A 23,743-nucleotide genomic window follows, 5' to 3' on the forward strand; every position below is an offset into this window, starting at 1 on the left:
CCCTTTTTAAAATATTTTTCTACTGTTGCTATCAAATTTGGTTTTGTTGGTCCCCTTCTGCAGTGTGCTGAATGCTCGCTTCTCTAACTTGAAGATGCTTACTATCTTGCAGTCTGTTGTATGCACACAAGTTACAAGAACTTGACTGTTGCATTAGCTGTTTGCTTCTGAGAATTTGGTACTTGTTGATAAAACGTCTGTGTAACTGGTGACTGCTTCCTGTATTACCCTGAATTTGGCATTTGGCTCTATTAAATTTTTTAGTGTTGACTTTTTGCTTAGACTTGAATTGTTAATTGTAAACTAGAAAGTATGCATAGGTTGTGTAACTGCAGAGGAGCAATTTAGTGTACCAAATCTGTACCAAGAGAGTCCACTTTAACCAAAGGTTCGGTTGTCTTGAAATTTCTAGTGTACAAGTAATACTTTCAGATGTACATAGTACTGCATTTCATAGATTAAACAGTCTGTATTGGGTCACTAAACCTACGCTTTGTGAATCATTGAAGTCTGAAACAGAATAGCAAAAATAGCAATGCCTCTATTTGTCCTTTTTTGTTTTGTTTTAAACAGAGACTAGTCAGTATCCCTGAGCTCTTGTCTGGTATCAAACTGCTGTGTATGCGCTTCCAACCTGATTTGGTAACTGCGGTAGATGACTTACGGCTGGACATTCTGTTGCGCATGTTAAAATCTCCTCACTTCAGTGCAAAAATGAATTCCCTCAAAGAAGTAGGTTTGCTTCGTGTGTGTGTGTGTGCACGCGTGTGCCTGTGTGTAGGTGGGAAGGGTTGTTAATAAGCGATTGAAACCACAACCTTAAAAATAGAGATGGCGCAATATTTCCTGACAAATTATGTTGCCTTAGCAAAAGCTCAGTTCATAATAAATACCAAAACAAGTTAATATGACAGGAGTGGTTTGTAATATTAGTAGCCACTGCAAGGATTGTCACCTCCGAATTAGAAAACAACTAGACATAGTTTGAATCTTTTCCAAGAACTGCAATTGCAGATTGATTTATAAGGCATGGTCTATGCTATTCATTGAATATTCACTCTGAGATAAGCCTGAGATAATTTGGAGCATCCTACGGGATATCCCTCTTCTCTCCTCATTGGGAGAAAAAGGCGGGGGGGGGAAACCAAACAAATGGGACTTAATCCTAGATTGATGTCTCCATCCAGTTATATCAGGTCATTACACTATGTAATTGTAATTTTTTTATTATGGTTGTACATAGACTCTGCAGTAGCACCTAGGAGCCGGAGTATGGACCAAGGCTCTTTGTGCTAGAATCTTATACCTAAGTAGAAGAAGAAAACAGTTTATTTTTGATGGGAGTTGTGACTTAAGTATAGAGTTGTTCATTCATCTCTTCCTTCCAGAACTTGTATAATTTAAGTGTCAAAAAAAAAAAAAAGACATTTTTGTAGTATGCAGCCATTGTAAGGTGTTTTAGAGTCTGTCTTTCATGCTTTTTGCTTCTTTGTTTATGGGAAAATTGAGATGTTAAACCCCATTGCTGTTTGGTTGTTAATCATAAATGCTGTGTATCCTTGGTGAAGGTATAAAAGTGCAGCTTTTGAAGATTTTAGCAGAAATGTGCTCTTTCTCCCTTGAGTGAGGAGCCTGTATTGGTTCTGTATTGGATAAAAAAATAGGACACTGAGTGTAACAAGCAGAAGCCTGCACTAACCTACTTCTGGTATATCTGTAGAAATATACCTGGCAGCACAGGCCAACTTTTCTGTGTCAGACCGAGAATAAGAATCTACTGCATCAGAGACTGATGACAGGGAGGTGTTTCTGGTTAGGAATTTGCCTTTAAACAGCTTATTAAAACACAAACAAACAAGAACAAAAAGCACAAAACAAAAGAAAAACCACAAACAAAAACCAAAAACACCCCAACAAAAACAAAACCCAAAGCAACTAAAAAATCCCCCCAAAACCAACCAACCAAAAAACACCTAAACACCTCCTATGCTCAAAATACTTCGAGATGCACCTTTGACCTTCGTAGTAAGCCTTTTGAATAGAATTAATTGTGTGCATATATAATGCATGTGGGAACCATTGTCAGAATCTCACATTTTGCAATTTCTAGGTAACCAAATTAATAGAAGACAGCACTGTATCCAAGTCGGTGAAGAATGCAATAGATACAGACCGATTACTAAATTGGCTAGTAGAAAATTCTGTCCTGTCGATTGCTCTAGAAGGTAAGCACTTTCACAAAGACTTTTGGCATGTGGTTTCGATGTCTTAAATTTAAAAATTATATCTGTCCCTTTCAATATGTTTTAATGGAATACTATTAGCAAAGGAGTTCAAGGTTTTTGTCATCTACAAAATAGAGTAAGGAAAACCCTACAAATTCTGCTACTATCATCTAGTCCTCTGATATCTGTGCAGATGTGTGCTGTATCTGAAGTCTTTACTCTCAGTTTATCTTTGTATATTGTTAGGCTCTAGAAAAGAGAGAAAAGACGGGTTTTTTCCAAGTAGTAATGTCCTGTAGGTGTGAAGTACTAGCAGATACATGAAGTAAAACAACATAAAAATGGGAAGAGCCTTGTTCTGTTTCTTTGGACTGATAGATTTGTCTGTGACAGTAGGGAGAGAATTTTCAAATGAAGATAGCTTTGTTCTTCTCCCTTTTAAAAGAACTTATTTATTCTTACAAATTTAATCCATCTAATACTGTTTTGAATACTTAGTTGCCTTTCTTTGTTTCATAGGTAATATAGACCAAGCGCAATACTGTGATCGTATAAAGGGAATTATTGAATTGCTGGGCAGTAAATTATCTTTAGATGAGCTCACTAAAATTTGGAGAATTCAGGTAAGTAACCAAGACTAGGTAGGTGCTTTTAGACTGTGTTACATAAGCAAACATTTTAATGGTGGGATTTTTTTTGTTTGTAATATATGCATCTCTTTATTGCAGAGTGGAAGTGTTGAGATTTTTAACAGTATAGTTAATGCAAAGGCTTTCTTCTGCTGCTTCTTTTACCATTTAAAATCAAGTGTTCTGGCAATTTCTTGAAACACAACTGTTCAGTCTTGTGAAGAAGTTCAGTTCTTTGCAACAAGTGTTAAGGAGCTGCAGAAATATTTGGCTTGAAATAAGAGGTTGTCAGCCTGAACTAAGTGATAGAGTGTCTAGACTAAAGACCATGCCTAAGGATATTCATTTTGGGGGCTGGAGGTATAAATTTGAATGCAGCTCACAGTGTGACTTGAGAGTGGGCTCAAACTGTATGAATTCCCGTTTAACCTCCTGTACATACATATAATTGACTGACAAATCGCCTTTTCACATTCACTTTATACATGTTCAACTTACCACTGTGTGGGAAAGGTGGTTTGACTGCTTAAATATTGATAACACATGGAAATTTTGACCAGAAATGTAATCTGCTGCTGCAGGAAATGGGTTTTTTTCTGTGTTCAAAAGTTGAAGTTTTAGTCTCAACTCACTGGACACTGTCAGATCTGCAGTATGTGCAGACAGAGTAGCAAGTCTTACATGCTTAGTAGAGCTGAAGTATGATTCTAGCTCACTCACTTTTATTCTTTAATATAATGCAATACTTCCTCCCCTTCCCTTCTGGCTGTTGTTACCATGGTGCTCCCATCAGTGTGGGAGGAGGAGATTTTGTATTACTCACTCTTGAGTAAAGCCTTGAAGAGTGTCAGGAATGGAGCACCCCACACATGAACTTAACCAAGCCATAAAAATGGCAATTGCTGGCACCACACCTTACAGCCGTGTGTGTCACTGCAGCATCTTGAAGCTCCTGTAATAATGGCAATTAATGTAATAATTTCCTGCTTTAGAATTACTTCCAAAGACCTCTCTGTCAGTGAAATGAGGGGCGGAGACAGTTATTCTTACCTTGTATTTCTGACATGTCATAAGTTGTTATTCTTTCTCATTAGTATGAATAATAGAGGATAATGCTTACATGAAGATTTTTCTGTCTTATTTGGGATAAAGACATACCTTCATGTGTTTTCCTTCCTCTTTTCAGTCAGGACAATCCTCCACTGTGATTGAAAACATACATACCATTATTGCTGCAGCTGCGGTCAAGTTTAGCTCTGATCAGCTCAATCATTTATTTGTTTTAATCCAAAAGGTAAGTTTTCACATGAATTTACATTCCTTAGGAAGAGAGTTGGTGAGACATACTTGTGCATCCAGCCTACTAAAAGGCAAATGCCTTGAATACACTGACATTTTCTATATAAATATAAAATTGGCTATAAAAAAAAGTTTTAATATTGATCTTTTTGTTAACACAAAAGCCTGATCTGCTACTGTCTTGCTAATTGACTTAGATTTTAAGTATGTTATATAGATAGTGCTACGGTACTTGAAAGTGAGATTTTATTATGTTTAATCTCTTCTAGTTTATATCTGAAAAAGAGTTGGGCAAATTAGTACTTTAACTCCCAGTAACAAAAATAAAAAAATATGCATGGTGGACATACTTGTTTGTATTTTGATTTTTCCAGCAGCAAAACAATTGTAAATTACGTTTTTTAGTATACTTGAGACAGACTGACAGTGCTTGCTGCTTTAATAGTGACTTATTTCTTTGCCACACAGAGCTGGGAGACAGAGAGTGATAGAGTGCGACAGAAGCTGCTGAGCCTGATAGGGCGCATTGGTCGAGAAGCACGCGTGGAGACAACCACTGGAAAGGCATGTGAATTTTGGGGTTGTTTTTTTTCTTTGTTAAACGTAGCGTTGCTAGTCTCTGTCCTCCTTAGGTCCTGACTAATCTTGCACTTCTTCCTCTAGGTTCTGGAGGTACTCTGGGAGCTGGCTCATCTTCCAACATTACCATGTAGTCTTATTCAGCAAGCCTTGGAGGAACATCTGACAATCCTCAGTGATGCCTATGCAGTGAAAGAGGCAATCAAAAGAAGCTACATCATCAAATGCATAGAGGATATTAAGAGGGTTGGTTTATTATTTTATCTTTTCTGAAATGAAATAAATGTAGCCTTGATGCTGCCCTTTCTTTCAAGATGCACAAATTGTGTGTCCCATCTGTAAGTTCTTACCTTGGGGAGTCCTCAAGAGGGGTAGGCTTTGTGTGAGCCAGTTTGTTGACCATGAGACTCATAGTAAGTCTCTTGCCTTTGTTTTAAGCAAATTTTCAGCACAAGGAGTGATCATTTTATGGGAAACTACCAGGATGGGCCCAAGGTTAGAATTTGCAAATGGAACCACTATAAAGGTATGTCAGTATTTTAACTGTCCCTTTCATGTGAAAGCCTAGATTAGTTTTCTTTGACTTAAGCATGTGTTCTGGCATGGCTGTTAAGTCTCAAAATGCAAATCGATATTTAAATCATAGTAATTTTGTATTTTAATAAAATACTTAAACTCTTTTAATCTAACGTAAGGAAGCCGTCCCCACAGCTGCCTGTGCTAAGATGTTTCCTGGCAGCAGCAGAGATGTGCATGGCTTAAAGGACTGCATAAAATCTATCCTGCACTGTTCACAAGCAGTTTTTCTTGAGGTCTACAGGAATGCTCCTGTCTTTTTTTTTTCAGTCTGAAGTACACTATAAATAAAAAGGCTTGTACTTTTAAAATTCATTTCTTTAATGATAAATTAGGTTTTGTCTGTGTTGCAGCAGCATCTGCAGAGGATTTTAGTTGCTTAGGAGACATAGTATGTCGTTTCTTGATACTGATCACACTTCAGCGTGTGTGTGTTTATGAATATGGATTTTGGGTTCTCAATGTCTGTACAACTTGTAGTTTTTTCTTTTGGATCTTCTCTTGTGCTTTCCTATTCTTGCATTCTTTTTAATACATTCTTGCAAGGGCCTTTACAGAGGTGCTGCAGTGGGGAGTGCTAACAGAAAGCTGTAATTTCAGGCTAGAAGGGATTGGGGTAACTGTACAGCAGACTTCTAAAAATACATCATTTGCTTATTTCCCTTCATTAGGGGAAATGAAGACATAAGCTGGGAGGGAATGTAGTGTTAAGGCAGCATTCTCAAGTACATGAGGGAGTCTTCAGTAGAGAGCTCTCTGTCATGGGCAGGTTACTTTAATCTCTCTAAGTGTGTAGGTGGTATTGGTTGTTGTCAGTATTTAAACCAGACATCACTTCTCTGAACAAGCAACCTCAGTACTGGTTTGTGTGGTCAAACTTTACAGAAAATGAAGCCTCCCAGAAAAGTGATGAGCAGTTCTAACAATGAGGTAGGAGGGTTATTCTTTGCAGGATCTCTTTCAAAATGCAGCTTAAGTATCCTTTGCTTCCTATCAGAGGGCTCCTTGCAGCACCAATCAGAAATTTCTTCTCTCTTAACCCTCAGTGTTATTTCAGATTCTTTGTTCTATTATTCTTGCTTTAGCAATAAGTAACATCATTTGACTGGATTTGCCCTTTTATGCCCTAACAGGCCTGCTTCATCTCCCATAATTGAGAAAGGTGGTGGTTATCATCTCTCCCTGGTGCAACTGAGTGCTTTTTGTCTACTTAATTTGCATGTTCTCTGGCAAGGAGGTGGTACTTTGGGCTTAATAATAAGGATAGCAAAATGGCATATGTGTGTGTCAAAGGACTTGTTGTAGAAAGTGAAGAAGGGCACCGTGAGTGTGTTTGGAAAAGGACCAGGAGCAAGTAACTGAAGCCTTCAGAGCTAGTAGCTGTTGTTTTGAAACAGCAACATTAATAGAAATCATTAGGCTTCTAGGAATCTAAGAGGAAAGTTAATCTGTTGTTGAACATGTATACATGTGTAATTGTTTTTACCTTTCCTACTACTAGTCGTCCCAGCACAATAATCCTCAGTTTGTGTGGGTGGTGCCAGCACTACGTCAGCTCCATGAAATCACACGTTCATTTATTAAGCAAACTTACCAAAAACAAGACAAGGTAAGAATATATGCTGACATGGTTTTTGAAGCTATTGTAATGTCTGTGTGGCTCTGCTTCTGTAGAACATGGAAGTTTTAATTTAGAAGTGAGGGAAAAAAAACCCTACACAAAATGACAGGTAGTTAAGTGATATAGCATAAACTGTTCAAGTACAGATGCTGTGTTATGTGCTGTCCGTTTGTGTGTGCATGTATATATATTTATAAATCTGTTCGCTGTGTCAGGACTAATTTATTTCATTCTCAGCTTTTTGTGGGATAACTAACAGGCATGTCTCTGTTAAGAAATGAACAATGGCTAATGTTTAGACCAGCCGCTTTGAATTGACATTAACTTTTGGAAAACGGACTAAAATACCAGCAAGTCACGTGTTATACAGTGGCTGAGGGGAGGTGTGGGACTTTGCAATCCGCAGTGCGTGTATTTCAGCACATGCTGAAAACACTAATGTCAGGGGCTTTGGATGCTTGGAAGGGATATAGCTGACTCTAAGGGGGGTTACATTACTACTCCTGATAAGAGACACGTGTCTGTAGAAGAGCAGACTGATGAGTGCATGTGCCTGTTTATGTATTTTCTTAAATCCCTCTTTTCTCAATGTGGTGGTTTGGTTTTTTTTTTTTTGCCAAGAGCATTATTCAAGATTTAAAGAAAAACTTTGAAATAGTGAAGTTGGTGACAGGAAGCTTAATATCATGCCACCGTTTGGCTGCGTCTGTGGCAGGTCCAGGAGGGCTTGTTGGAGCAACGTTAGTGGATGGCCGATACACTTACCGGGAGGTACTAAACCCTAAACTTCTTATTACCTTAGGTTTTTTAAAACTTGATGCAATGTATCACTGACAAAGTTGTGTAAGACGAGGTCATGTTTCATTTTTGGAATTCACTGGTATGTATGTTCTCGCTGGTGAATAATTACACTAGATTGTTTTTTATAGTTCTGACATCTATTAAGGCTTGTTGTAGCCTTGTTGTTGTTATTATAGAGCAAGGGTGGACAAACATCACTGTCTACAAGTTCCTTAGCAAAGCCTTTAACTGGTTGAGAGCTAGATTTCCCCACTCCAGGACCTCCTGTCTACGAGCTGGTGCAGCTTCCAGCTTCTCCACCAGCTTCAGTTCAACTACCCTTGTAGAGACTGTATCTTTGAACTTGGTGTGAAACTCTTGAAACCTGAAACAGATTTGCTAGTTAGGACATGAAAGTCACACTGGTAACAGTTCGTTGCTAAAGTTTTGATAATTATTTTTTCCACACCAGTTGTGACTTAGTAACTAGTATCAAATAGTATCAGTATCAGGAAAGTAATAGCAAATTCAAGGGGACTTCAATGTTCCTTTTTAGAAAGGTAATCAAAAAGAGGTAATGTTAAAAATTGTCTAAAATAGATATAAATCTCACTGCAGAAACAACTTCTGTTTTCCAGGCTTTGCAATACTGTTATATTTGACAACCTAAGTTTGCAAAAAAATAAAAAGAAAGCTCAGAGTTCTCATTTCAGAAAGAAAAGTCTTAAGCTTGAGTTTTTGTTTCCTCTTTCTCAGTATTTGGAGGCACATCTAAAATTTCTGGCATTTTTTCTGCAAGAAGCCACCCTTTACTTGGGCTGGAATCGTGCCAGGGAGATCTGGGAATGTCTTGTGACTGGCCAGGATGTGTGTGAGTTAGATCGAGAGGTAAGAAAAACTTGAAAAGTTGGTGTCTGTGGTTGCAGAGTGAATCTTAATGAATCATGAATACCATGTGTATTTGTTGAGACACGTGAAAGAAGTAGCAAACACAAACTTTTTATATGTATTTATATGCTTTGTGTAAGCTAACAGAGCCACTGTCACATGTTCACTTATGATTAGGATGCTCTTTTAACACTAAATTTGACTGAAGGAGGAATGTTGGCCAGGAGGTTAATTGCAGGTTTATGGATACTAGTTTGAAAAGAGGTGCATGCAAGTTTGAGGAGTCATAAATGAGATGTTCAGCGTTATTTGGGTGAAAGATGACTATAAAGATGAAGTACCCTAATGCTGCAATACAGCCAATATAATATGTGAGGTTACTAGGAGATTAGATTTTGAACCTCTTACTGTAGATAAAACTTATGTAAGATGAGTTACTGTAATATCTGACATAGTTTGCCAATGCTATGTAAAACCAAAACATTTGCCATGACAGTGGGATGAAAATACATCTGCCTTTCATTCACAGATGTGCTTTGAGTGGTTTACAAAAGGACAGCATGATCTAGAGAGTGATGTACAGCAACAGCTCTTCAAAGAGAAAATTCTTAAGCTGGAGTCATATGAAATTACCATGAATGGTAAGAAAATGGTCAACAGATTTGTTTTTGAAATATATACCAGAAATTTGCTTCCTAAGCCTTCAAATTAAATATCAAGCAGTTCTGTAAATCAAGATAGTAAAGGGGTCTTTTCCTGTCACTTTGAGTTTTAATAGTTATAGAGGGAAAAGGTCATCTCCCATATCTGATATCTTTGTTTTTTCAGAAAAGCATAGAAACTTAGCCTGACCTGAATAAAAAAGCTTGCACCTTTTTTTCACTTTCAGGTTTTAGTTTATTTAAGACTTTCTTTGAAAATGTGAACCTGTGTGACCATCGACTAAAGAGGCAAGGAACTCAGCTGGTGAGTGTTCTGGCGAGTTCATTCTTGTATGCTGCCTGTGGCATCCCGGGGATGGGAGGAGGGGGAGACAAGGATTCTTTAGCAGCTGTTTGACCTGGTCATGTTTGTATTAATATGCAGATCGTCCTTCTAGCATTAGCATTGTTAAATTCTGAAAGTAAAACTCCAGAATTATGACAGTTAAAATTAAGCAATTGGTAGTTGTAAGCTGGTATGTAACTTCTAAAACTTTGCAGAGGAATGAGTGGGCTACTTTTAGAGTCATGAATTCTGATGTGCATTTTTTGCTTCTCCCTAACAGGGAAATATTCCTTTTTATTATTATTATTTATTTTTCTTCTTTACAAGAGATATCATATTCAAACTCTAACCTACAATAATTTTTAACTCTATGGTCCTTCAATGGTTTTGTTAAATTAATGGTTATATGTTAAGTAGTTTTCCATAGGCATTTTAGATCTTTTTCACAGAGAGCTAACTTACTTCAAATGCATATTTTTTTGCCAAGTATCATAGGTTTTGTGATGGTTTATTATGTGGTTAGTTACCATGTTGACCTTTGTGAAACAAATTCCATACCTGATTAAATTTCTCTGCAGTTTTGAAGTTTTTAATTTTTCAGTTGGCTTGATGGAGAATGTTCTTTGGAACTTGTTTATCCACCTGTAAACAGATTTATTTTTTTTCTAGTATAAATATATAAATCCACAGCTATTGATTTCACTTTGCAGTATGCCAAAGCTTGGCAGCGTCTTGGAAAAGAAAATTTTCAAGATTCAGTCAAAAGAGGCTTTTCCAGCAGATGGAAGACTGTTTTGTGCCTGTCGTTCAAGTTACTATTGTGTAAGAAATCCAGTCTTGTTTTACTGTTGTTCTTTCTTGAGCAGAGTGTAGAAAAACTGGAATTAATAGGAATGGATTTCATTTGGAAGATTGCAATGGAGTCACCTGATGAAGAAATTGCCAATGAAGCTATTCAATTGATAATAAATTACAGCTATATTAATTTAACTCCTAGATTGAAAAAGGTAGGCATGTATTTGTAGATGGAAGTGCTTTGACACTCAGAGTCTTGATACTCTGCATGTTGAAATGTGTCATTTGTTGGGTTCTTTATGAGCAATTCCTGTGATTTTGGTTTAAGTTCTAATTCATTGTACATTTTATCTTTAGGATTCAGTGTCACTGCATAAGAAGTTCATTGCTGATTGCTACACACGATTAGAGGTAACGGACAAACCTCAGTTGTTCTTGTACCTACATCCTTTTTCAGTTTCTTTCAGTATCTTAGAGTAATTGGCTACAATAATTCTATTTAAAGAAAAAATTTCTTTCCACAAGTATTTCTTGTCCTCTTAGCTCTCCAGGACATACTAATTGTCCGTGTAAACCAGCACTTTACACCCTGCTTTGTATTCTAGGCAGCCAGCTCTGCGCTCGGTGGTCCAACATTAACACACGCTGTTACAAGAGCTACAAAAATGCTTACAGCAACTGCTATGCCTACAGTAGCCACATCAGTTCAGTCTCCTTACAGGTAGGTCTGCCTTTAAATATGACTGTAGACATTTGCTCCTAGCTGCTTCCCACATGATTTTGAGTGCTAATTAAAATTCTCAGTATTGGTAGTTATATATTCTGGTGGTTTCTCAATTGAATTTTCCAATTACAATGCAATTTGAGTTGCAGAGACTTTGAAAAACCTGTGGTTTTTAAAAAAACCCAACAAAAACCCAACCAAACAAAAAAACCTAACGCTCTCCCCTCTAACCCCCCAAAAACCAACCGACCAGGAAAACAAAAACAACACAAAAAACCCCACAGGCTATTACCAGCCTATTAGTCATGTAATATTACTGGGGCAGCAGGGTTTGGGGTTTTTTTTTTAACTGGGAGAGAAAAGGATGGTTTTTCATCCTCTAGCTTAACTTACACATATCTGAACGTGTGTAGCTTAAATGTATGAGCGCAGGGTGGGACCTTTAGAAATATGAAGCTTCTTCTGAAGCTGGCTACATCTCAAGCAGTATAACGCAAGGTTCTTGGCCTGTTTTCCTAGTTAATTTCAACTGAATCGACTCCAAGTTTAAGAAGTTATATTTGAAAACAGCTAATTCATGGTAGTTACTCATGGGTGTTGCAAATTAATCTCTGAGACAAGTTACTCTTGGTTTTGATGTTTAGGTCAACTAAACTTGTAATAATCGAGAGACTGCTGCTGTTGGCAGAGCGTTATGTGATAACAATAGAGGTAAGATATGTAATTTCTTACTAGGCAAGGCTAAGAACACAATTTCCAATCTTGTTAAAAATAGTATAAGTTATTTAAAACTATGCAACTCTAGTAACTTTGTTACATACCATTATAGAAATGTCTTTGTTTTCAAGGGAGGTATTTACTCATCCTTTTCTTCCTGTAGGACCTTTACTCTGTTCCCCGAACTATTCTACCTCACGGTGCCTCTTTCCATGGACATCTTTTAACACTTAATGTTACATACGAGTCTACCAAAGATACCTTCACCATAGAGGTATGTATGCACAGGTTGTGTGTGTCATGCGGTGTTGATCATGTGGCTACTTGTGGGTTTGTTGATGCCTGGACTGAACAGAGGAAGCTGATTTTAAGGACACCAGTCAACTTGAAAACTTTATTTGAAAATGTTGCAAATGTCTATAAGGCTACTGTAATGGAAGTGTCTGTAGACTAAATGTATTTTGATCATCATTCTGGAGTGGGAGAAGTTGTTTGCTTACTGTCAGTGATGGAGCATTTCTACTGCTGTCCTACCTTGTCCACCTTTTGTGGACGATACCTTTACCACCCTATGCAGAGGAGCTGGAAGACTTTAATGGAAGATTTTTTTCTTTTTTTCTCCTGGAATTTACTGCTTCAGCAGACTTACTGAACCAGTGTCGTTTAATTTTACAGGCTCATAGCAATGAAACTGTAGGGAGTGTCAGGTGGAAGATAGCAAAGATGTTGAATTCACCTGTGGATAATATACAGATATTTGCCAATGACAGCCTGGTATGTTAACTACAAAGAATTCTCATTCTTTATGAAATTGAGTCTCTTTTCCAGAACTAAATGATAAATATTTTCTTGCAGCTAACTGTAAACAAAGATCAGAAGCTACTTCACCAGCTGGGCTTCTCTGATGAACAAGTCCTTACAGTGAAAACATCAGGAAGTGGGACTCCATCAGGGAGCTCTGCAGATTCCTCAACAAGTTCCAGCAACAGCAGCAGTGTATTTAGTTCATCCTATGCAATGGAACAGGTACAGTGTAATAGCCTGAAACCATCCCTCAGATTTTTCCTGGAGGGGGGATAGCTGAGGGAGACACAGCTGGGGTGGAAGAGGTGCAGTAAGATGAGACAGACTGTTCATATCAGCTTAAGTATTCAGTCTTTAGTAGTGTGGGTTTGCTTTCGAACTGCAATTGAAACAAAGCATTTAAATGCACAATTCCCTTATACATGCAGATTGGTCTTTATAATCTGTATTCTGTCACCTGTTGTAGCCTGCTTGGTGTTTATTAATCTCTGCAGGGTCTTTCAAACAAACAAGACCCATATGATTTCATTTTGAGACTGTATATTTGTCAAGGGGAGGGATTTCCAGATTTCCACTATTAATAAAGCTGCAGTATGAAAATAAACTAAGAAGCATCACAACGAGCGTGTTCAGACCACTCCTGCTCTGCTTTGTGTGTCAACCCTAACTAACAATTGACTTCAAAACGTTGATTGTTAAAAGGAAAATGGCGTAATGTAAAAATTCAAATGTTGTCTCAGTTTAGAAAGTAGCTGAGGTTTCAAGATGCCAGGTTGGCATCTGGGTCAGTTGCTTCAGTGAAGAGATCTCTTAAATCACTTGCAACAGAGAGGGGAGAAACAGACCTTTGTATTTCTGCTTAATTCTCAGGAGAAATCCCTCCCTGGAGTAGTCATGGCTCTCGTGTGTAATGTGTTTGATATGCTTTACCAGCTTGCCAATCTAGAGGAGCCAAGGTAAGCACACTAATTGGTTATTAAATATTGAGGAAATGCTCACACTGTGAGGTTTGAATAGCTACTTATTTTGCAGTGTGTAGGCGTCCACCAGGCCACAGTGTGGCTGAGCCCTATTTTGTGCAAGTAACTTTGATAACTTTCAGGATAACGCTGCGAGTGAGGAAACTTCTGCTCTTGATTCCCACTGACCCGGCTATTCAGGAGGCTCTTGATCAGCTTGATTCCCTGGGAAGGAAGGTATGGATTAAACAATGACTAATCTTGGTGAGTTTAACAAAAAGGATTTTGCTACGAGGTTTCTTAAATTCTGTGTCAGGTTATAATCCGTGAAGGGTTTGAAACTGTACTGCAAAATAGTGCTCGCTTTTGATTTTGATTGGATTATTGACTTATTTCCAAGTAGCTGGAGGTGGGAGGGTTATTACAGGGATTATAGGGAATGAATTACCAATTACAACAAAATGCAGTAGTCTCAAAATATTTCTGTGGCTTTTTGCTCCTAGAAAACACTGCTATCAGAATCAACTTCTCAGTCTTCAAAATCACCATCCTTGTCTTCAAAACACCAACATCAGCCCAGTGCTAGTTCAATACTAGAAAGTCTTTTCAGATCTTTTGCTCCAGGCATGTCCACCTTCAGAGTGCTCTACAATTTAGAGGTAAAAAAACAAATGTACTTCTTTCTACTTGTTTCTGAGCACTGCTTAAATAGTTCTCACTTTCTTGGGCAGGAGTCCACCATGACAGGGTCATTATGCAGAATGCAAATGTTGTGTCATAGTCTGCTTTTATGTATGTGATAAATTCTACACAGAGCGAAAGACATAAAAAGTTCCCCTTTAGAGACTTTATTGTGAAGCCAGGACCCTCTTTTTGTGATCTGTAAGGTAGAAGTATTCCGAAGTAAGTGGAGACAAGCAAAGAAACATCGAAGGCCTTAGTGTTTAGGTAAAATTCCTGCTTGAATCTCCAGAAACTCTGAATATATGGGTTTTAGTATGTATATTAAAAAAACAGTTGAGCTCTTTTAAAAACTAATGGGAGCTGTTTAGTTTGATTGGTTTTGCTTGATTCAATTTGAAAGAAAAAGAATGCTAACTTCCCTTCTATAGAAGTCTACCATAATCTGTCTGTAGAGGCTAAGGAGGAGTATTTTTGAGAACCATTCAACTGCGAAGAATTTTCATCATCTAAATGTGCAGGGCTTTTACTCAGAAACTTCTGGCCTGTTTTAGCTGTGCATGTAAAGTGAAATTTTTTACCCTTCAGTATTCTCCTAAGTTCTTTAGCCAAAACACTGGATTGGACCCTGTAAAAAGGTTCTTTCCAAGTGTTCAGTGCATGGATTTTAAAGAATAGGAAGTAGTCAGCTGGTGTCGTTGTTAGGACACTAATCTGCACGCTCTGGGAAGCCAAACAGTTTCTACTCACAGGTCCCACTGTTTATAAGGACCCATTAAAAATATGGTTTGAACAACTTGAAGTTGGAGGACCAGTTGCCAGCAGTTTCAAAAACAGTGGACAGAGTCATTCTTTCATTCCCTGTGTGTGCCAAGATTACTGTAGGAATTTTCTTGTAGTTGTTTTCCTTTGGGTTTCTGTAGTCTAATATTAGCTCTTCGTCTTCCTACACTGTCATCACGCTGGGGCGTTAGGATTCCCCCCTTTTCTGTACAGCTGGAACGAAAGATATTTGATGAGGTCTTTGAAATACGTTGACGAGTACTACAACTGAAAACAAATGGTTTAGTGTATCAGAGCAAGGGTATTTTCTTGAACTGGCAGGTTATACTATGGTATGATGAGACAGTTATCTGCTGCTTCTATACCAGAGAAAATAATAAAAGCAAGTAATAAATTGCTTGCTTTTCTGACAAGGGGTGAGAAGTAGTAAATTGGATTAGATGGGTGGATTATATGGGTGGACTTGTTGCTCAAGTCCAGTCAAGCCAATTGGAAGATGATTTCTGTCAGGAAAAGGATGAGGTGCTTTTTTCTACCCTCAACTGGTGATCTGTTGAAAATATGCAAACCAGTCTGAACTGCTTTCTAAAAAAAATGTGCACAGGAAATTTGCAGAGCATATGGAAGAGATGAAAATTAAGTGTTGCAGATGTTCAGGGTTACATCGTGCAGTGCTGTGATAAGATGTTATGCCTGGAACTCTGTAAACCATTCTTCTGACCTGTGAACCTGGAAAAGATGTATTTTGTTTTCCCACATGCAGCATTGTTGGCTGTACGTGCCAAAGAGACTTTTTGAGGAAGTAAATAACTTCTGGGGGTTTTCTGGGGTTTTGGGAGGGGCTGCGGTTTTCTTATTTGTTTGGGTGTTGTTTTGTTTTTTCTTTAAGTAGAATCAAGTGAAATGGATTATAAATGTACATGAGATCTGACCTGCAGAGACCGCAGACTTCCTTATGGCTGTGTTTCTGACTGTAATTGCATTCTGAAGTTTAGTGCTGACATAAAACAGGAGGGATGGTACAGTGGTGATGTTCATAAGGCCCGTAGAATTACCTGGACCATCTTTAACAAAAAGAAAACAGTATCAGCAATGTGGTTATGTTTCAGAAGGCAGTGAGCCATCTGTAGTGTGTTTTATGGGATACTGTTAACTGCAAATCTAGAAGGAAAAAGAATTTGGGCTCTTAAGGAGCACCAGCTGAGCCTGAAGACAACATTTCATGCGATAGAGTATGTACTTTATTCTTTCCCTTAACAAGTAAACTGCAATGAGAAAAAAATGCTCTTTGATACAGAATGAATAGCCATAGTTGTCCTGATTATCTTTAATATGATTTCTCTTTGCTGACTACAGCTTTGCATAAGTGCATTGTTAATTGCTTCATTTGTAGTAGATTTTTTTTTCTGTTATACTTTTAAGCTTCAGCAGATAAAGAATACTAAGGGGGGTGTATGCATACTTATTTATTCATTTATTTTAGGTACTGAGCTCCAAGCTGATGCCAACTGCAGATGATGAAATGGCAAGAAACTGTGCCAAGTCTTTCTGTGAAAACTTTCTCCGAGCAGGAGGTTTGAGGTTAGATTTCAAAATCTTGACTCAATTTATAACACTTCATTTAGTTAGCAGTTCTGCATAGTTTCTGATTTCCACACTGTAGCACACTAGTACACCTGTCAGCTTCTTTTTCAGAGGAAAAAAATCCACCCAAAGCTGTTTTTTCATTATCTAGTGTCTGAAAAGCTACTGTAGCTACATAGTAATGTAATGGAGTACATTTTGTTAAACCCCAAGATAAAGTTAGGCATAGATAAGCTTGTGAAGTATAGCTTTTCCAAAGGTAGTTGATCCTTGGGTAGTTACCATTTAAGTGTTTCAGTTCAAATTTGCAACTGTATGTTTTACACTGTCCTGCATAGACACTAGTGGACATTTTAAGCAGTCAAAGCATAGATCGTGCAGTGGGAACCAAATTAAATTTTGCAGTCTCCAAAATTCAGACCCCTCAGATGAGGGTTGAGACACAACATGAGTGGTTTGGAAGACCTGGCAATACTGCTTGTGCTTGTGTCAGATTTATCAAGTGTATGTTGCTCTTAGCAATGCTATCCACCCCCCACCCCATAGATCCTGAAGCCTTTTCCAGCAAGAGCAAAAAGCTTCCATCTGTAGATGTAGGAGAGAAAAATGAGGATGTTAGTCTCCAAAGGCGCCAGTTTGGCAGTTTTAATTGGCACTCAACTGACTGAATAGGAGGAGGGAAGGTTAGAGATAAATTAATTGCAGCGCTCTCCTAATGTAAAACATTTTCAAATGGAATCTGTCTTATTGATTTGTGTTTAAGCTTGGTGGTGAATGTGATGCAGAGAGATTCCATCCCATCAGAAGTAGACTATGAAACAAGACAGGGAGTCTATTCCATCTGCCTGCAACTTGCAAGGTATGTAATTGCCTTTCATTAGAGAAAGTGCTACTTTCTTGGCTTTTAGAGTGCGGCTTGTAATATTTAAGATTAATTAGCACTTTGAGTTCTGTTTCATTCACTTGCTGTGAACATTCAGAAATAAGCCTGACGTTTTTGCTCTGTGAATGTAGGTTCTTGCTTGTTGGCCAGACAATGCCTACCTTACTGGATGAGGACTTCATTAAAGATGGGGTAGAAGCATTGTCCTCACGCCCCTTCCGTAATGTCAGCCGACAAGCAAGTAGGCAGATGTCCATTTGTGGAACACCTGAGAAGTCATCCTACCGACAGCTCTCTGTGTCTGATAGATCCTCCATTAGGGTAGAAGAAATCATACCAGCAGCAAGAGTTGCCATACAAGTAAGGAAGTGTTTGATCGTTTATGGTGATGTAGCGGTGTCATCTCCAGTGACAGCTGTATAACTCTTGGATTTCTAATCAAATGTCTACCTTTTATACAGGTTCTTGCCCAGGCTCCGTTTAAAAGCATCTGAAAATCCTGACCGTCAATCTCTCTTCCTGATCTTGATCTGAATTTTAACATAGTCTCAGAAATTTTGTACTGCCAAAAGGAAGCTGTACCCCAAAAGTGCTTATCAGAAATAGATCTACACAGAAGTCTTACTTGTGATTTATTTTCAGTCACGTTTAATGCTTAAGATCTTATTCTTCTTAATCTTATGTGAATAGAAAGGAGGAGGTTCCTGCTTGAGCTTGTGGCTTATAGTCCATGTTTCTTTGATTTAGAAATTTTGGGCAAGTTTTTTGTTTAAAATAGCTCATTAAAAGTTAAATTTACTTAATGGTACCCTGGGGAAAAGGAAATTTTTATTTTCTATACCTTAAGAAAATGCTGGTTTCACCTTTATAAACATGTCAGTGTAATTAATCTGAGACTGGCTATTTGCTAAAACAATCTATTCTGACGAGACCTCAACCCATTTGAAAGTTGAGTCCAGCTGAAAGAAACTTCATAGTTAATGTAACGAGTGTGCTGTGTTAGGTTCCTGGCCAGTGCTTCCCCAACGGATTGATACAATTTAAATCAGCATGCCTAATTCCAGATAGGTGAAAAGAGTATCTATCCTAGTGGAGAACTTAAAAACTGACTACTTCCTATTCCATATAGCAATACTATTTCTCCTTGGAAACAAAAAGACTTGTATCCTTGAGCCTGCTTGGAGGAGAGGAAAACAAATCCAAACGTCAATTTGACACGATCCAGAAGATGCATTCCTCTTATCCCTATGATTAACAAAGGCTGTTGAATATTGCAGAAGTAACTGCTGTTTCTTGTTGCTTCAGACTATGGAGGTGAATGATTTCACTTCTACAGTGGCTTGCTTCATGCGACTCTCTTGGGCTGCTGCTGCAGGACGACTGGACCTTGTGGGAAGTAGTCAGCCAATAAAAGAGAGCAACTCTCTATTTCCTGCTGGGATTCGAAACAGACTTAGCAGCTCAGGTAGGTTAACTGTGTCTCTAAACCAATCTAAAGAAAGCATTTAGTTTATTCTTAATTGAACACTTTAGAAGCTTGAAGCTGAATTCATTGGAGTTTGACTCAATGATCCTCTCGAGTCCCTTCCAACTCAGGGTATTATATGATTGAATTACACAAATCTGAGCAAAATGCCCTGTATTCATGTGACATTTGGAGATGTGATATTTGAAGAAGTTTTTCAAATTGCAGAGAACTGACCAGAAGCTGAAAACATATGAAGAATATAATGGATTACAGCATTTGTTGATTTCTTAATGCAGGAAGTAATTGCAGTTCAGGAAGCGAAGGAGAGCCAACTGCGCTGCACGCTGGTATCTGTGTGAGACAGCAGTCCGTATCCACCAAAGATGCTCTGATTGCTGGAGAAGCCTTGTCTCTCTTAGTAACCTGCCTCCAGCTACGCAGTCAGCAACTAGGTATGAAATAGAGCTGGATTACTCACTCTTTGGAATGTAAGTAAGGTGGCAGAAGGCTTTTGGAGACAAACAAGTACAAAAAAATTGCAAGAAACTTCTAGCTTTGTAAGCTGATACAGTTCAAATTAAAACCACAATTTCATTTAAAAATACAGGGGTTTTTTCCCAGGGCTGAAGAACAGGTGGCACGGAACTAGGCATGTAGTGCTGTGCCTTAGTGAAATGTTTTGGAAACACTGATTTACTGCCGGTATATAAATATTTGCACTGGCTTTGAAGTATGTAATTCTCTAAGTGCTGCTGTTTGCATAGCTAGTGTTTAGTACTTGAACCTTTGTGTACAGAAAGTGTAAACGGTGGTGGTGGTGGTGGAAGGCGAAGGAAAACACTGTTATAAGGTGGTGTGAGTCTCTGGTGAGGACAGGAGATGGGAATACGCGAATAGCCATTACCGCTTCTCAGTGTTATGGGGGATGTCCTCTAGGTCCTATGATGTTTTAATGCAAGACTGTGACTGACTTATTTTAAACTATTATTTTAAAAAAGATAACCTGGTACTCTTCTGTTCTAGGATCTTTTTACAATTTGCCTTGTGTTGCTGATTTCATTATTGACATACTGCTTGGATCACCAAGTGCTGAGGTGAGGATCTTTCTCTGAAAACTTCTTAAACGTTATACTTATGAAACGTGTACACCTTGACCATAATACGGTCTGAAGATAAAATTATTCATTACAAATATTCCCACGCTTTTTGTATTTGAATGAATAACCTTTGTATAATTGCTAGTAATTCCAGTATCTAGTGATGTGTTAATAGAAAACGCTGAAGTGTTACATTCCTTAGGCTTGTTTAATCCATGAGGCGCACAGGACCGTGCTGTGGCTAGTCTAAAGAAAATACTCTCATTTTGGTGAGACAAATTCTGTAAAACTAGTACTTTAGGGAAAGGTCCAAGTAACTGTCATCTCAAAAGATTTGGGTAAGATTTAATGGACTCTTCTGAACTTTTGAAAAATTCTTCCAAATGTCAGAACCCCCCTAAAATTCATACTTTCTGATTTAAGATTATTCTGGATACTCTAAAATGTAGCGATTTTCAAGTCACGCTTACTTCATTTCATTGCATCTCGTATATTTTGCATGAAGTCACTGCATCTTTTCCTCCTTATCTGAATTTATAATCTGTGTTTAATAAAGCATCAGAGCTTTTAACTCAGGGATGAAAGTGGATTGCTAAATCCCTATAAATAGAGAACCCCTGGCTGGCGGATGCAGAGCTCAGTCTGGTTTACACAAGCTTTTCAATGTCTTTTTTTCTGTTAGATTTCTAACAAAACAGAGTGTATTTTTTTGCAACTTTTGAGCAACTGCTAGTGTTTGACAATGACACTGTTTCAGATCCGTCGTGTTGCCTGTGACCAGTTGTACACCCTTAGCCAGACAGACACATCAGCTCACCCAGATGTACAAAAGCCAAACCAGTTTCTCCTGAGTGTTGTTCTTGGTGCCCAGCTGCCTCTTTGGTCACCAACCAGCATCATGAGAGGAATCAACCAGAGGTAGGGCAGATGCATGTTTATTGAGGAAGCAAATCTATCACATTTTTAAATGAGTAGTGCTGTGGAAGCTCTGAGGCACAAGGGATTAGGACTTCAGAGGTCTGTCGAAAGTAGACATACCTGTCATGCCCCAGATAGCTTTGGAGTTATGTAGATTGAAGGGAAATAAGACCGAATTCTCAAGGTACAGCGCTCTCTGTGAACTTTTATAGTTCAGCTTATTTGACTTTCCATTCAGGAGGTGCTAATTGCTGGATAGGCCTGCTCTGTCTAGGCTGTGGTCATGGCAATCAGAACCTGGCTGGAATCCTGCATGAGGCAGAGAGGCAGTGGAATGTATGACAGTAACACTGAATTTATTTGATAGTGTTGCACAGGTCTGGATCAGAAACCAATCCCAAAGGCAGTGATGTCTGGACCCATGACTTCACCTGATTTCTTGTTGTTTCTGTTATCCATTACACCTGTAAAGACTGTAGATGTCGGTCTTGTTAACTTGTATCTGACTGGCCAAAGGTTGTTGAATTTAACAGTAATTTTAAACAGCAATTTTTAGAGGAATCTGAATAGAGTTGTAACTAAGAAATTAAAACGCTGTTGTTTTATCGTTGTCTGATTATTAAAATTTTTATGAGGTGAAGGAAGAAAGCAGGATTAAATGTTACTTCTAACCTTCTGAAGTAGCTGTTGGGAAGGAATTTGTTTTAAAGCTGCAGCATGTGCATGTGGAAGTGCCTAGCTAGCTATGCTATTTTGGATTAGATGGACAGAACACACAGGCCTTAAAGGCAACTGCTTAGAAAAAAGTTTCTGATTTTAAATTGAGGCTTTCTTCTCTTTGTACCTGTTTCAGACTTTTGTCCCAGTGTACAGAATATTTTGACCTGAGATGTCAGTTATTGGATGACCTCACATGTAAGTATTGTACAGGCACACATGTCATTCTGATTGCAGCTTCCAAGCATGTCTTCCTTCTGTAGAAAAGATGTAGAATTGCCTTCACAGAGGGGTTACTACACCATGAACTCGATGGGACCTGCCAGTGTGCTGGCTGTCCTGTGTTAATGCCTGGCCTGGCCTGGCCTGTTCTTGGCATTCAGTAACAGCAAGGCAGCTCACTCCTGGAAGGTGAACCCAGTTCCTTTGTGGGGGAAACTAGACCGTTACCAAACTGTTTGAAATTCTGTGTATTTATATTCTGCATTTATAGAGCTGTTAATTTTGGGGGGGTTTCTTTTTCTCTTGCAGCATCAGAAATGGAACAGCTAAAGATAAGCCCAGCTGCCATGTTAGAAGATGAGATCACCTGGCTAGACAATTTTGAACCCAACCGCACTGCTGAGTGCGAGACCAGTGAAGCTGATAACATCCTGTTAGCAGGACACTTGAGGCTCATCAAGACTCTCCTTTCACTCTGTGGAGCAGAGAAAGAAATGGTTGGTAAGTATTCCTTTTTACTCTAAAGTGACTAGACTAGGGTGAATTCTGCATAGCACTAACAGGTGACTTGATCAGTAGACAGTACTTGTGAAAACATTACAATATGTTGGTAGAAGTGATACAGAGCCATAAGGAGTAATTTTGGCAGTACTTCTGTGGTACCGTTGACATTTGATAAAATATTTGGGTGTGGTTTTTGTTGATATGGTGCTATTAAGGGATTTTGCTGTTATGGAACACCTTTTGACATTCACAGTGATAACGTAAGTATTTAACGGTAGATGTGGATTACTGTGTTACAGGTTCATCTTTGATTAAGCCATTGTTGGATGATTTCCTCTTCCGAGCATCCAGGATTATTCTGAATAGCCATTCTCCAGCAGGCAGTGCTGCAATCAGTCAACAAGACTTTCATCCAAAGTAAAAACTGGGTTTTTTTGTTTATGTTGGGTTTTGTTCTAGATCTCATAAATGCAGATGTCACACTGGAGCTACAGATACTAGGATTTAATACCAATGTTGGAGCATTCCTCCAATTTTCTACATTTCCTACATAAGTGCCTGAATAGCATTTTTGTGGGACCCAAAATCTTTGCTTTTCTGTACTTCCAAAGCCTGTGCTTTGTTTGTTAGATCAATGATGAACTGCAAACACAACTGAGTGCTGATTTTATGAGCCCAAAGAGTACTCCTTTAGCTCATCATCGCTTGGGAAGTTGGCTAAATTGGAGCATGAGCAGGAAATTAACTTTACAAGCCCATTGTAAATGAGAATCTCAAAAGTTCTCCTATTTTCTTTCTCCCTTCAAAAGAACTGCATTTTGTAAAAAGCTAATGCTGAGCAAGTCTCCTTGCACCTGAGATAGCTGATAATAGCCCAGAATATATCAAATGGGGAAAAAAGAGTGGGCTTTCTCTTTCATGTCACACCTGCCTTCTGTTATCACCATACAGTATCTGAAGGGGTGGGTAAATTAGCTGGTGTGGAGTTTTGTGCTACTGCAGCTGGATTGCCTACATTACACTGACTGGTTGATGTTAGGGTTGGATCAGGCATATCCACGCTGCCTTTCCACAAACCCTAAAGGAGGCTCCAGTGGAGCATTTAGCAACCCTCAAACTGAATGGGACTTGCTATACCTTAGTGCTTTGCTCCATTGCAGTTCATCTCAAGCATGCTCTTTTGTTTGCTTAAAGTAAATAAAGCCTTTTCTTTGGCCTTTGGAAGAAGGGGCTAGTGTGTTTGATGATCTACTGGAAGGAGCTAAGTAGAAGTGTTTTGTAGTGGTCTGGCACAGCTTAGGTC

The 23,743-nt window shown here is 38.5% G+C and overlaps 1 protein-coding gene across 4 annotated transcripts in view; it reads left to right on the plus strand.

The window, feature by feature from the left end:
- The window catches only part of USP24 (ubiquitin specific peptidase 24), a 63,195-nt gene that overhangs the window by 18,181 nt on the left and 21,271 nt on the right, over positions 1-23,743 (plus strand). For 3 of the 4 annotated variants that reach the window (XM_074831944.1, XM_074831945.1, XM_074831947.1), the window contains exons 10-40: positions 574-732; positions 2,111-2,225; positions 2,745-2,848; positions 4,041-4,148; positions 4,622-4,717; positions 4,817-4,978; positions 6,810-6,917; positions 7,551-7,700; positions 8,466-8,597; positions 9,127-9,238; positions 9,487-9,563; positions 10,451-10,591; positions 10,737-10,790; positions 10,985-11,100; positions 11,748-11,814; positions 11,984-12,094; positions 12,496-12,594; positions 12,676-12,846; positions 13,495-13,580; positions 13,727-13,820; positions 14,087-14,242; positions 16,531-16,628; positions 17,395-17,490; positions 17,646-17,874; positions 18,820-18,979; positions 19,279-19,434; positions 20,006-20,076; positions 20,837-20,997; positions 21,851-21,912; positions 22,246-22,437; positions 22,740-22,857. In XM_074831944.1, coding sequence (XP_074688045.1) covers positions 574-732; positions 2,111-2,225; positions 2,745-2,848; positions 4,041-4,148; positions 4,622-4,717; positions 4,817-4,978; positions 6,810-6,917; positions 7,551-7,700; positions 8,466-8,597; positions 9,127-9,238; positions 9,487-9,563; positions 10,451-10,591; positions 10,737-10,790; positions 10,985-11,100; positions 11,748-11,814; positions 11,984-12,094; positions 12,496-12,594; positions 12,676-12,846; positions 13,495-13,580; positions 13,727-13,820; positions 14,087-14,242; positions 16,531-16,628; positions 17,395-17,490; positions 17,646-17,874; positions 18,820-18,979; positions 19,279-19,434; positions 20,006-20,076; positions 20,837-20,997; positions 21,851-21,912; positions 22,246-22,437; positions 22,740-22,857 — 3,761 coding nt within the window. The remainder of the gene's footprint in view (positions 1-573; positions 733-2,110; positions 2,226-2,744; positions 2,849-4,040; positions 4,149-4,621; positions 4,718-4,816; positions 4,979-6,809; positions 6,918-7,550; positions 7,701-8,465; positions 8,598-9,126; positions 9,239-9,486; positions 9,564-10,450; positions 10,592-10,736; positions 10,791-10,984; positions 11,101-11,747; positions 11,815-11,983; positions 12,095-12,495; positions 12,595-12,675; positions 12,847-13,494; positions 13,581-13,726; positions 13,821-14,086; positions 14,243-16,530; positions 16,629-17,394; positions 17,491-17,645; positions 17,875-18,819; positions 18,980-19,278; positions 19,435-20,005; positions 20,077-20,836; positions 20,998-21,850; positions 21,913-22,245; positions 22,438-22,739; positions 22,858-23,743) is intronic. The other variant, XM_074831946.1, reaches the window with a different exon arrangement.

The sequence above is a fragment of the Strix aluco genome, chromosome 8, assembly GCF_031877795.1.
Source record: "Strix aluco isolate bStrAlu1 chromosome 8, bStrAlu1.hap1, whole genome shotgun sequence".
Taxonomy (NCBI): Eukaryota; Metazoa; Chordata; class Aves; order Strigiformes; family Strigidae; genus Strix; species Strix aluco.